This window comes from Lacerta agilis, chromosome Z, assembly GCF_009819535.1.
Source record: "Lacerta agilis isolate rLacAgi1 chromosome Z, rLacAgi1.pri, whole genome shotgun sequence".
In the NCBI taxonomy this organism is placed as follows: Eukaryota; Metazoa; Chordata; class Lepidosauria; order Squamata; family Lacertidae; genus Lacerta; species Lacerta agilis.
The window spans coordinates 14,323,797-14,336,343 of NC_046331.1; the positions used below are offsets into that span (position 1 = coordinate 14,323,797).

General features: G+C 45.1%; 1 protein-coding gene across 2 annotated transcripts in view; it reads right to left on the reverse strand.

Annotated features, from left to right (window-relative positions):
* Nucleotides 1-12,547, reverse strand: part of GPR107 (G protein-coupled receptor 107) — a 47,828-nt gene that overhangs the window by 8,891 nt on the left and 26,390 nt on the right. Inside the window, exon 15 of one of the 2 annotated variants that reach the window (XM_033137038.1) lies at nt 3,240-3,289. The exons of the other annotated variant lie outside the window; for it this stretch is intronic. Within the exon in view, the coding sequence (XP_032992929.1) occupies nt 3,240-3,289 (50 nt within the window). The remainder of the gene's footprint in view (nt 1-3,239; nt 3,290-12,547) is intronic. 2 annotated transcript variants of the gene reach the window in all.

The following is a 12,547-nucleotide window of genomic DNA, read 5'->3' on the forward strand; positions in this document are numbered from 1 at the left end:
GCTGGAAGGGGCCCAAAGGGTCAACTAATGCAATCCCCTGCAATGTGGATGGACTCCCAACTCCAATCACTCCCAGCAAGCACAACCAATGATCAGGGATGACGGGAGCAGTGGCCCACCAAAATCTGAAGCCACCAGGTCAGTGAAGAATTAGCATTATTATTTATTAAATTTGTATACTGCCCTTCATCTGAATGCCACAGGGCAGTTCACAACATTAAAATATAAAACGAAAATACAAAATATGTAATAAAACAAAAACACAACAAACCAATAATCCCCCTTCTTCAAACAGATTTAAAAGGACATGGAATGTTAATCAGCCAAAGGACTGGTTCAAGAGAAACATTTTTGCCTGGCGCCTAAGATACTGTATTTTTCTGTGTATAAGGACCCCCCCCCCATGTATAAGACAACTCCTTTTTTGAACTCAAAATTAAGAAATCGTTATTTTAAACATCAAGCAGAACAACTTTGATATTTTTCTAAATATTCAAAGCACCGGCACCAGCGTAGCAACCCCTGAGATCGCCCAAGCTTTTTTCGTGAGATTGCGGAAGTGGTAAGTGAAAAGAATGGCGGTTCCGGCAGCTTCCTCATGGCAGCCACAGGAAAGCAAGTAGTATTTGTTTAAAAAAAAAACAAACCCCTGTGTATTCATCATCAATGTATAAGACAACCCCCAATTTCTGACTAAACAAATTTAGCAACAAACATTGTCTTATACATGGAAAAATACAGTATCTAAGGAAGGCACCAGGAAAGCTTCCCTAGGGAAAGACTTCCACAAACAGGAAGCCACCACAGAAAAGGCCCGTTCTTATGTTTCTAGCCACTGGACCTCTCGTGGAAGAGGCACAGAAAGAAGGGCCTCGGATGATGGTCAGTTTATATGGGGAGAGGCAGCCCCTGAGGTATTGCAGTTCTAAGCCTTTTAAGCTTTATGACCTGACCGTTAGGTCCAGTCGCAGACGACTCTAGGGTTGCGGCGCTCATCTCACTTTACTGGCTGAGGGAGCCGGCGTACAACTTCCGGGTCATGTGGCCAGCATGACTAAGCCGCTTCTGACGAACCAGAGCAGCGCACGGAAACGCCGTTTACCTTCCCACCAGAGCGGTACCTATTGATCTACTTGCACTTTGATGTGCTTTCGAAATGCTAGGTTGGCAGGAGTTAAGCTTTATAGGTCAAAACAAACACTTTGAATTGGGCTTGGAAACATAATTCGCAGCCAGTGCAGTTGTGTCAGAATTGGTGTAATATGCTTAAACCATCTTGCCCCGTGAGCAACCTGGCAACTGAATTCTGCACTAGCTGAAGTTTCCGAACTGTCTTCAGAGGCTGCCATACATACAACGCGTTGCCATAATCTAACCGAGAGGTTACCAGGGCATAGGCGACAGAAGTTAGGCTACTCTTGTCCAGATAGATGTGCAACTAGGCCCCCAGCCAAAACTAATAGAAGGCACTCTGCGCTACCGACAGCACCTGAGCCTCAAGCAACAGCAATAAGTCCTGAAATACCCCAAAGCTACGTAACCACTCCTTCAGAGGGAGTGTAGTCCCATCAAGAGCAGGCAATCTCCCATCCATGTGGTCTAGGGAACTACCCACTAATAGTGCCTCAGTCTTATCTGGATTGAGCTTCAGTTTACTGGCTCTCATCTAGCCCATTATTGAGGCAAGACAATGATCCAGCACATCCACTGCCTCACTTGCTGATGTAAAGGAGAAGAGCTATGTGTGTCATCATCATAATGCTGATAACACATTCCAAAGCTCCAGATGACCCCACTCAGTGGTTTCATGTAGATGTTAAACAGCATGAGGGATAAGGAAGGCTCCATGGAGCTGAACAGCATTCCCCAAGCATCACACTCAGGAAGTGGCCATCCAAGTAGGACCAGAACCACTGCAAAGCGGTGCCACCCATCCCTAACTCAGACAGCTGCTCCTCAAGGATCCCATGGCCGATGGTATCAAAAACTGCCGAGAGGTTGAAGAGAATTAACACTGACACATTTCCTCTGTTTCTCTCCTGACAGAGGTCATCCTACAGGACAACCAAAGTGGTTTCTGTGCCAAAACTGGGCCTAAACCCTGATTGAAGTTGATCTAAAATATCAGTTTCCTCCAAGATTGCCTGGATCTGGTCCACCACCATTCGCTCAAAAACCTTACCCAAGAAGGGGAGATTGGCAACTGGCCAGTAGTTACTCAATGTTCTCCAAATCCAGGGAGGGTTTGTTGAGGAGGGTTTTACCAGTGCCTCCTTCAAGCAGACAAGGATTAACCCCTCTAGCAAGGAAATACCTGCCTGGCCCAGCCAACTGTCCCCTTCCTGCTAGTTTTTATCTAGCAGGGACAAAAGTGCAAGTGGTCAACCTGACTGATTCAAGCATCTTGTCCACATCCTTCAGCCTTACCAATTGAAACTCATCCAACACAACAGGACTAGACAATGCTCTGGATACTCCTTCAGATTCACCTGCTGTAACAGCAGTCAAGATCCCAGTAGATGCAATATATTTTATCAACAAAATGCTTTACTAATAAGTTACAGTGAGCTACCATCAGTTCTGCAACCTTCTTCAGGCAAGATGGTAAGAGGCCCCGGCACCACCCAGAAAAGCTCTGCTAGCAATTGAGGATGCAATTGCGGCAGCAGCGTATGCCTTCTTTGCTGCCTTAACTACCACTAGATAGGCTTGATGAGCCCTTACCAGTGTTCAACTGCATTGCACTAGTTTTCCTACACTTGCATTTCAGCTGTCTCCTAGCTTGTTTCCTCGCCCTATGCTCCAGGATATACTAAGGAGCCAAGTGGGCTCCACATAGTGGGAGAAAGTGCTCAGGGGCAATCGTGTCAATGCCCCAAGACATTCAGATGTTCTAGAGGTCAGTTGGGGCTTTGATGGGAGGGCCAGTCATATCAGCCAGAAAATCCCTCAGGGTCATCTGGAAACCCATTGGATCCATCAGCCTCCGAGGGTGGGTCGTCATCCTAATAGGTTTCCTGCCTCTGCAGAGAGGGAAGAGTGCCTAAAATCTCAACAGAAGTTTACTTGTGAGATCTCCAAAGTCTATTGAAAAAGGCTATGCAGCTGCTCACTCTTGGCCCCAATGAGCAAGCGAGAGCAGTTCAGAAGCAGTGGAGGAGGGTTAGTCAGACGGTGCCAAAGTGTGGGACCAGCAATGAGGACTCCCCACTCACAGCTGCTCGTGTCAAACTCCTTACCATGACGTAGTAGTGCCGGAACAGCTTCAGCTTTGCTAGGTTAATAGCAGCTGTGGAAAAAGGAAAAAGTACGAATGGTTGAAGACGGGAGGGGCAAGGTGGCAAAAGCTTGTCTGCAAAGGGAGAAAAATGTAGCATTTATGCAATTATTGTTGTTTAATCCAAAGGTCTCCAAGAGACTCAAAACACAAACCTCTGAGTTCCACGAGCTCTTGATGAGCATACAAAAGTTTTTATCGACCCCTAACCACAACCCACATTCTGGGAATGCAAGTGAAATGAAGTCAAGAAATATCAATCAACTCATTTATCAATTGTCAATCACCACTGGAATTAGAAAATGTAAAATATAAGGAAATAGAACAAGTGAAAATAATAGGGTACCATAATACTCTGTGCATGCCCAGGCCCTTGACTTCTTAGGCTCATGGTCCCTAATTAATTTTTCCACACCATACCCTGTAAACTTCTTTTCCACCCATGGCTCTTTTGACCCCTAGCTCTTTATTCACCTCCTGCACAATCTCATATTGACCCTGTGGAAAACCCTGCACTTTACCATTTAAAAAAAATGATACAACATACCTACAATTCAGTCTTCTCCAGGATAAACATACCCAACCACTCCTCATAAGACTTGGCTTCCAGGCCCCCTATTATCTGGGTCACCCTCCTCTGCACATGGGTGGCCATCAGGTTTAAGAAGATTCACTACCTCTGCACTGGACCACGTGCATGCATGCATGCACGCGTGCGCACCCCCCCCACCCCATCTCTCAGGTCAGAACCTATTCAGAAGGCCAAGATGCAGGGAGGTTGGAAGCCTCAGCTATAAATAAGCCAAAATTCTCTTTCCACCTGCCAAGTTAGCATTTGCTGGCTTCCGCCTTGCCAGAGACCCAAAGCCATGCTGGTTTCAAGGACAAGGTGTTGGGGGGGGGGCGCATGTGAGAGAGGAGTCCACAGAGTGCGGTGATGGAAAACAAGGTTAGCTGCAGCGCCATCAACTTAAATGGGGGGTGGGGGTGGAAACAGAGAAGCCTCTGCTGCAACCTGAAGGAGAGAGTGAAGGTTGAGAAACTGGCATTGCTTTGAGGAGGGCAGACTCTCTTTGCCACACAGAACAAACTCCCTTGAATGAGGACACTGACTGGTCCTGCATTCTATGTTCACTGGGGACAAACCAAAATGGTCATAAAGATGGAGCAACTCTCCTATGAGGAAACACTGCAGTGTTTGAGACTTTTTAGTTTAGAGAAAAGGCAAGTAAGAGACAACTTGATAGTCTATAAAACAATGCATGTCATAGAGACACTGGACAAAGAAATGTAGCCGTCCCCCTTTCTCTCTCTCTCCCCCTTCCTCTCATTAACAATGGGAGTCACAGACATCCTAAGAAAGTAAATGTTAGAAGATCCAGGACAGATAAAAGGAAGGAGTTCCCTCATGTGGTGCATAGTTGATCTATGGAACTCACTCCCACAGGAGATAGTGAGGGCCAGCAACTGGTATTCAGAGGCTTAACGGCCTCTGGATGTAGAATGTAAGAGCACTGCTGGATCAGGCCACAGACCCATCAAGTCCAGCATCCTGTTCTCAGAGGGGCCAAGCAGATGCCTATTATGGGGAGCCCACAAGCAGGACATAAGTGCCTCCGGCAGTGGAGGTAGCACACATCCACCACAGTTTGCAGCCATACCCAGCCTTATCCTTCATGAATTTGTCCGATCCTCTCTTAAAGCTGTCTGAGTTCACTTTGATCTGTCAAAAGAAGACGGCAGACCCCACACCAGCAGCAGCTTAGGCTCATTCCAGTAAGTCATGCTGCGGTCATAATGGGACAGAGCCATGCTCAATCATAAGGAGCAACAGGGTTCCCATGACACATCCTCGCAGGTTAGTCAATGAGCATTATGGCGAGGAAGCCCAGAGCCATGGCGCTGGTTGACTGGAAAGGCTAGGGAGAGATCTCCCACGCCCCGGACATGGCCCTTCTTATCGGCACAGCCAGGAACAGCAATCAATGGCAGATGGTGCAGCTGTCAAACTTGGCTTGCGGGAACAAGGAGTGTGGCCTCCTGTTGTTCCCCTGACCTTGCCAAGGGCAAAGGGGGCACTAGCCTAACAGGCACTGCCATGCAATTTGACTACAAAGCAGTCAAGAACTCTCCTGCAGAACAACTGTGAAAAGGGGTTAATTTACACCGCACAGGTCTTGCCCGGCACTGCACAAAGAGAGATATATTTTCATTTGTCATTACAGTGGTGCCCCGCTAGACGAATGCCTCGCTAGACGAAAGGCATTCGCTAGCGGAAGGCTGCCCCGCAAGACGAAAATGTCAATGGGGCTGCCTCGCAAGATGAATTTTTTTTTTTTGCGCGAAAACCTCCGCGCTGCATTGCCACTTTGCTAGACGAAAAATTCGCTCTACGAAGACACTCGTAGAACGAAATTTTTTCGTCTAGCGGGGCACCACTGTATTTTCAGAGACAAAAAAGAGGCCTCTCTGCATCAGAGACAGAGGACTTTTTTTCAGCCCAAGGGTCACATCCCCTTCCAGGCTGTAATAAATAATAATAATAATAATAATAATAATAATAATGAATTATTTATATCCCGCCCATCTGGCTGAGTTTCTCCAGCCACTCTGGGCAGCTCCCAATCGAGTGTTAAAAACAATACAGCATTAAATATTAAAAACTTTCCTAAACAGGGCTGCCTTCAGATGTCTTTTAAAAATGGGATAGCTGCTTATTTCCTTGACATCTGATGGGAGGGCATTCCATAGGGCGGGCACCACTACTGAGAAGGCCCTCTGTCTGGTTCCCTGTAACCTCACTTCTCGTAATGAGGGAACCGCCAGAAGGCCCTCGGCGCTGAATCTCAGTGTCTGAGCTGAACAATAGGGGTGGAGACGCTCCTTCAGGTATACAGGCTAAGTTTCTGAGGGTCACATGCCAACAGTGGGTGGGGCCAACAGTAAAAGTGGGTGGAGCTTTGGGGTTTGTTGTATTTCCCCCCCCCAAAATAATCCAGCAGTGTTTAAGTCTTACGAAATGAATGAAATAGATTTATTTATTTCATAAAATGTATGCACTGCTTGATTCCAAGGCACCTGTCTGAAATCAACAGGCAGGGAGTTCTAAAGTGTAGATGCTGGATTGTCAAATAAATAAATAAATAAATGGTCATTTGTTTTAAACCTTTTTTTAATGCTGCATTTTAAATTGTTGTGACCTACTCCTGAGATGCTAGGGTGAAGCATAGGTAGTAAGTAAAAAAATGTTGTAACCAGGTACTTGATATGTTTTTATTCATTGTTTTTAGCTATTCAATTAAAATGTTATGAGAAAAACATGTATTCTAAACCAAGAGAGAGAGAGAGAGAGAGAGAGAGAGAGAGAGAGAGCTGGATTAAATATAGAGGGTCATGGGGAGAAGAGTGGAACAGTATACTGTGCGGTTATTCTGCATTTTTCTATCTGTTCTTTTTTCCATTCCCACCTAGCCTCCCAATTAGTGGTGAACTGACTGAAGAGGGATGTGTTTTCTCTCTCTACCCACCCTCTTCTTCCAAACTTTTAAGCATAAAGGAAAAGACAGCAGCAGGCCAGAGGGGTGGGTGAGAAAGAAAATCACAGAGTCCATTTATGACTCAAAGCTAGCAGCCCAATTGCCTTTAGCCTCTTATTTTGGGAACATAATGGATTGTGATTCATTTGGTATGCTTAAAAAAAGCGCAAGATGAGGAAATGATAGCTAAAGAACTTGCCTGCCATTTCAAAGGTTGGGGTTTTTTAATGACCTATGTTCCCCTGCAGAAGTAGCTCCTACATGTTCTACCTTCAGTGTTGCAAGAAGTATGCATCTGAATACTTCCTGCGGACAGGCGGCTGGCACTGTCCTGATTAAACAGGTTCTAGTGGGCTTGTCCAAGACCCACTTTCATGCTCACCTATGGCAAGTGCTGATTGTCTCCAGGCAACCAGGAACAGAGGCTTTTCTAAATGGCACAAGAGATTAGCTCCTCCCACTGTTCCCTCTCTTTGGGCTTACTGGAGTGCTGAAGACCACGCAGACAAGCGTGGCTGCAGAAAAGAGTTTTAAGAATATAAGAAAAGCCTGCTGGAAAAGGCCGATGGCCAATCTAATCCAGCATCCTGTTCTCACAGATGCCTGTGGGAAACTCACATGCAGGATTCGGGCACAAGAGCAAGCTCCACTCCTCCTGCGTTTCCCAGCAGCTGATTTTCAGAAGCATTGCAGCCTCCAAATTAGAGGCAGAGCATAGATTGTGGCTGGTAGCCATCGAAAGCCCTCTGTTAAATCCCATTCTAAGGCCAGCCATGTTGGTGGCCATCCCTGCCCACTGAGGGAAGGAGTTCTACAATTTAACTATGGTGCTGTGTGAATAAGCCCTTTCTTTTATCCATCCTGAACCTTCCAACATTCAGATTCATTAGGTGTCCACAGTTCTATCATTTTATGAGAAGGGGGGGGGGGACTTTCTTTCCACTTTCTCCATGCCACACATCATTTTATAATCTTTTATCATGTTGTTTTGTACTTGCCTTTTATCTAAAGTAATGTCCCAAACGCTGGAAGCTTTCTCTAAGTGAAGTCACCCCATCCCCACTATTTTGGTTGCCCTTTTCTGAACCTTTTCCAACTCTTGCAATATCCTATCTGAGGAGAGGCAAATGCTCCTTTTACCTGCCACACAGAGAGCTTCCTTCAATTCAAAAAAGTCACCTTGACAGGCACTTTCCCCTCCTGGGCCCCAGCATCGTCTTATACTGGGCTCCTTCCATTTCTCTTCCCCAGCCTTTTCCTCTAATTTTATTGCTTGCCCTTGCAATGTGCCCAGTGGTGCTGAGCAAGGGAAGCACAGAGTTTGAGAAACCAGAGTAGGTGTTCTCTTACATACAAACACCTCTCACAGTGCCTAGCAGACTATTTTTACAACGCTGAAAGAAGTCAACAGGAAGGAAGAATGTCCGGATGTCACTGAAGATGGGCAGTCTCAGCTTAAACTGGCAAGAGCAGGCATTTTCCAGAATATGCCTGCCAGTTACGAACAAAGGAAGCTGCCATGTCAGACCACTGGGCTCATCTAGCTCAGTGCTATCTACACTGACTGGCAGCTGCTCTTCCAGCCCTACCCAGAGATGCCAGGGACTGAACCTTTGGACCTTCTCAATGCAAGGCAGATGCGCTCTGCTGAACAACAGCCCTTCAGCTAAAAACAAAGCAAGATTCTAGTCCTCATCAGTTCTGAATAAATAGGAACATAGAAAGCTGCATGAACAGAATCAGAACATTGGAGCCCATGTAGCTCAGTACTGGGCTCACTGACTGGCAGCTGCTTTCAGGCAGGGGGTCTTTCCCTTGCCCTGCCTGGAGATGCCACCGAGCTATGGGTGTAGGAATAGAATCAATCAACTTACCTTCATGTTTATTTAGTAAGTTTGACCTGTTTCCTTCACTGAAATATGAAAAGGGAGAAGCAGAATACCTGGGGCGGGCCCCCTTTCCCTATGAAATCACCCCCAAGGGAAGCCTAGACTGCTCCTCCTTGTGGCTTTCCTTCCACCAGCCTACTAGCGTGATTTGATTCCAAAGGGTAACTGAGGCCCTCTGAACTGCTGCATTAGGAATGCTTGCTTGCTGCTGGTGGTAACTGTTTGCACACACACACACCCATTATCGCCACATACATTTACTACATATTTTATTATTTCGTTATCTGCTGGGCTCCTGGCAAGCCGCCTTGGGAGATGCACTTGCACAAAATGGCAGGCTATAAATACTTTTTAATAATTTAAACCAAAAGCCCTCCAGGCTGCCAGCTTCAATGCAGGGAAAGGTACACCGTAAATCAACCACCAGACAACTCTGGATGCAGACGACCATCTCTCTCTCTCTCTTTTGCCAGCATCGACCGTGGGGTGCACATTTGACTGGACAAATATTTCACCGGCAGACCTAACCACCCTTGAACCAAGAACAGATAAGTTTATGTGATCAATTTTGCGCAGAGCATTCCCTAAATATCTGCACAGGGTTTTTACTTCTTAAATAAAATGCATCAAGCAGACTAGCATAATGGGCTCTAGCTCAGGCTTGCAAAACATTAAATATGCATTTTTTTTTAACTAAAAGAAAGTGAAGAGTTGTGGGGAGAAATGCAGAGTGATAGCAGCGTGTTTGCATGAAGGTCACAGATCAATAGAATCATAGAGTTGGAAAGGATGTCAAGGGTCATCTAGTCCAACTCTCTGCAGTGCAGTAATTTCAACTAAAGCACCCATGACAGATGACCATCCAACCTCTGCTTTAAAACCCCCAAGGAATGAGGGTCTACCATCTTCTGAGGGAGCCATTCCAATTTCCAACAGCTGTTACCATCAGAATTTTCTTTCTAATGTTTAATCAGAATCTCCTTCCCTGTACCTTGAAGCCATTGGTTTAGTCCTAACCTCCAGAGCAGGAGAAAACAAGCTTGCTCCATCTTCCGTGTGGCAGCCCTTTGGAAATTTGAGATGGCTACCATATCTCTTCTCAGTCACCTCTTATCCATGTTAAACATACCAAACTCCCTTAATCATTCCTCATAAGGGTTGGTTTCCACACCCTTGATCATCTTCGTTGGCCTTCTCTGCACATGTTCCAGCTTGTCAATAGCTTTCTTAAATTATGGTGCCCAGAACTGTACATAGTACTCCAGGTGTGGTCTGATGAAGGCAGAATAGAACGGTACTACTACTTCTTTTGATCTGGGCACTAGATCCTTGTCAAATGTACTACTAGTAAGCCAGGTGTTTCCCATCTTATATTTGGTGCAGCTGGTTCTTCTTGCCGAAGTGCAAAACCTTTCATTTGTCTCTACTGAAATCGTTTTGTTAGTCTGGGCTCGGTTCTCCAATCTGTTTAGGTCATCTTGAATCCCAATGCTGTCTTCTGCGGCATTAGCTACCTCTCCCAGCTTGGTGTCATCTGCAAATTGGATGAGCATCCCCTCAATTCCTTCATCCAAGACACTTTTTTTCCAGTTAGATTAGGAATCCTTAATGAACGCTCTTTGGATTCAGTCAGTCAACCAGCTACCTCACCCAGCCCACAGTTTACCAGTTTGTTAACAAGAATATCATGGGGCACTTTGTCAAAGCCTTACTTGAAATCAAGATACACTACAACCACAGCATACCCCTGATCCACCAAGCTTGTAATTCTATAACAAAAGAAATATGATTCATCTGGCATGGCTTATTTTTGAGAAACCCATGCTCGGTTTTAGTAATCACAGCATCTTTTTCTAAGAGCTCACAGACTTGACTGTTGAATTATATGTTCTATGACATTTCCTGATATCAATGTCAAGCTCACTGGTAGGTAGCTACATGAGCCTCCTTCCCTTTTTTTGAAGTTGGGGACATTTGCTCACCTCTAGTCCTCTAGGTCTTCACCTGGTTTCCAAGAATTCAGAAGAAGTGTGCATGCACACGAAAGCTCATACCAAGAACAAACTTAGTTGGTCTCTAAGGTGCTACTAGAAGGATTTTTTTATTTTTTTTATTTTATTTTTACTATGGCAGATCAACACGGCTACCTACCTGTAACTCAAATATTATAGTCAGAGGCTCTGAGAGTACACCTGCAAGCTCCTTTAGTACCCTTGGGTATAGGCACTGTAGATTTGAGCCAAGTGTTCCCTTAAAACCTATTTTTCTACATTGGGCTGCAGCTCCATCTTTCCATTTACATTCCTTTTTCTGTTATAATAAGGTTGGACATGTATTGCTTTTGGGTGAAGACAGAAGCAATGTAGGCATTGAGCAGTTCTGCCTGTCACCCAATTGCATTTCTCCATCTTCACCATGAAGAGGACCTACTGCTTGCTTATTCTTCCTCTTGCTTTAAAGATAGCCAAATACACCTTTTATTATTCTTAAGTTCTCTTGCAAGCCTGAGCTCATTCTGAGCTTTGGCCCATCTGACCTTCCCTCTGCAACTATTGGCTACTCCTGTATACTCCTCCTCCATGAATTCCCCATTTCTTGCATATGCCCTTCTTGAATCTCAGCTCATCTGTAAGCTCCTTATGCAGCTACACTGGTTTCTTTATATGCCTCCCACTTTTCTTTCTTATTGGAATTGTCTGCATTTGTGCCTTCATTATTTCACCTTTAAGAAACTCCCATCCATCTTGGACTCCCTTCTCTTTGAGTATTTCTGACGATGGGATCTCATCCAGTAGCTAGCTCCTAAAGCTTTTGAAACCAGCCTTCTTAATGTCCAGAGGGCATGTCCAATTACACTGAGTTCTCCCTTGCCTCTGTAATCATGAAACCCAGGAGGTCACGATCACTTCCTCCCAAGTTTCCCAGTACTTCCACTTTGTCAATTAATTTCTCCCTGTTGGTGAGGATCAGGTCCAAGATAGATGATCCTGTTGATACTTCTTCCACCTTCTGGGAAATGAAATTGTCAGCAAGGCAATGGAGGAATTGGTTGGACCTTATGTTCTTGGCAGAGTGAGTTCCAATAGGTTATCAGGGAAGTTGAAGTCTTCCATAACTACAATAGCTCTCCTTTTTGGAATATTTGGTAATCTGCTCTAGGAAGGCTTCATCTGAGTCTTCAGGTCCCATGCTGTTCCTGGCATCTCCGTTTAATAATAATAATAATAATAATAATGGCTCTAGTATCAGGAATGGGAAGGGCTCTCTCAGCCTGAGAAAGCAGCTGCTGATCAGAAGAGGCAATCCTGGGCTAAAGAGACCAAGGGGCTGACTTGACATAGGCAGCTTCATATGTCTGAATGTTGCATCAGTTAAAAAACAACAAAAAACAACAACACCTTAATGACAAGCTAAACAGGCTTCCTAATAAATCTTAAAAGATAAAACAGATAACAGAAGTAAACTATAGGAACTAAAGATGGCAAACACCGTCTTGAGAGGCATGCTCCCTTCTCTCTAGTTTGGTGGTTCTCAAAGTGGGCTGCGCCGCCACCTGGGCAGTGGGATTACCTAAGAGGCAAGGGGGCAGCAGGGGGTGCTAGAGGTGTAAATGACTATCAGATTTTGAAAAGCTGGTGTCACTCAATCGACTTCATCAATTTTGTTGAATGCATTAAACAAAATTGTTTTCATGGGGTTTTGAACAAATGTGCAGTTAATTGTTACTGTTTTGAATTTTGTTGTGTTATTATTTCCCTTGGTGGGTTGTGAAGGCCACTATTCTGTATAATGCTTTTTATAGGGTAAGGGGAACTTGGGAGGAATTCATGGAACCACAAGTCTGG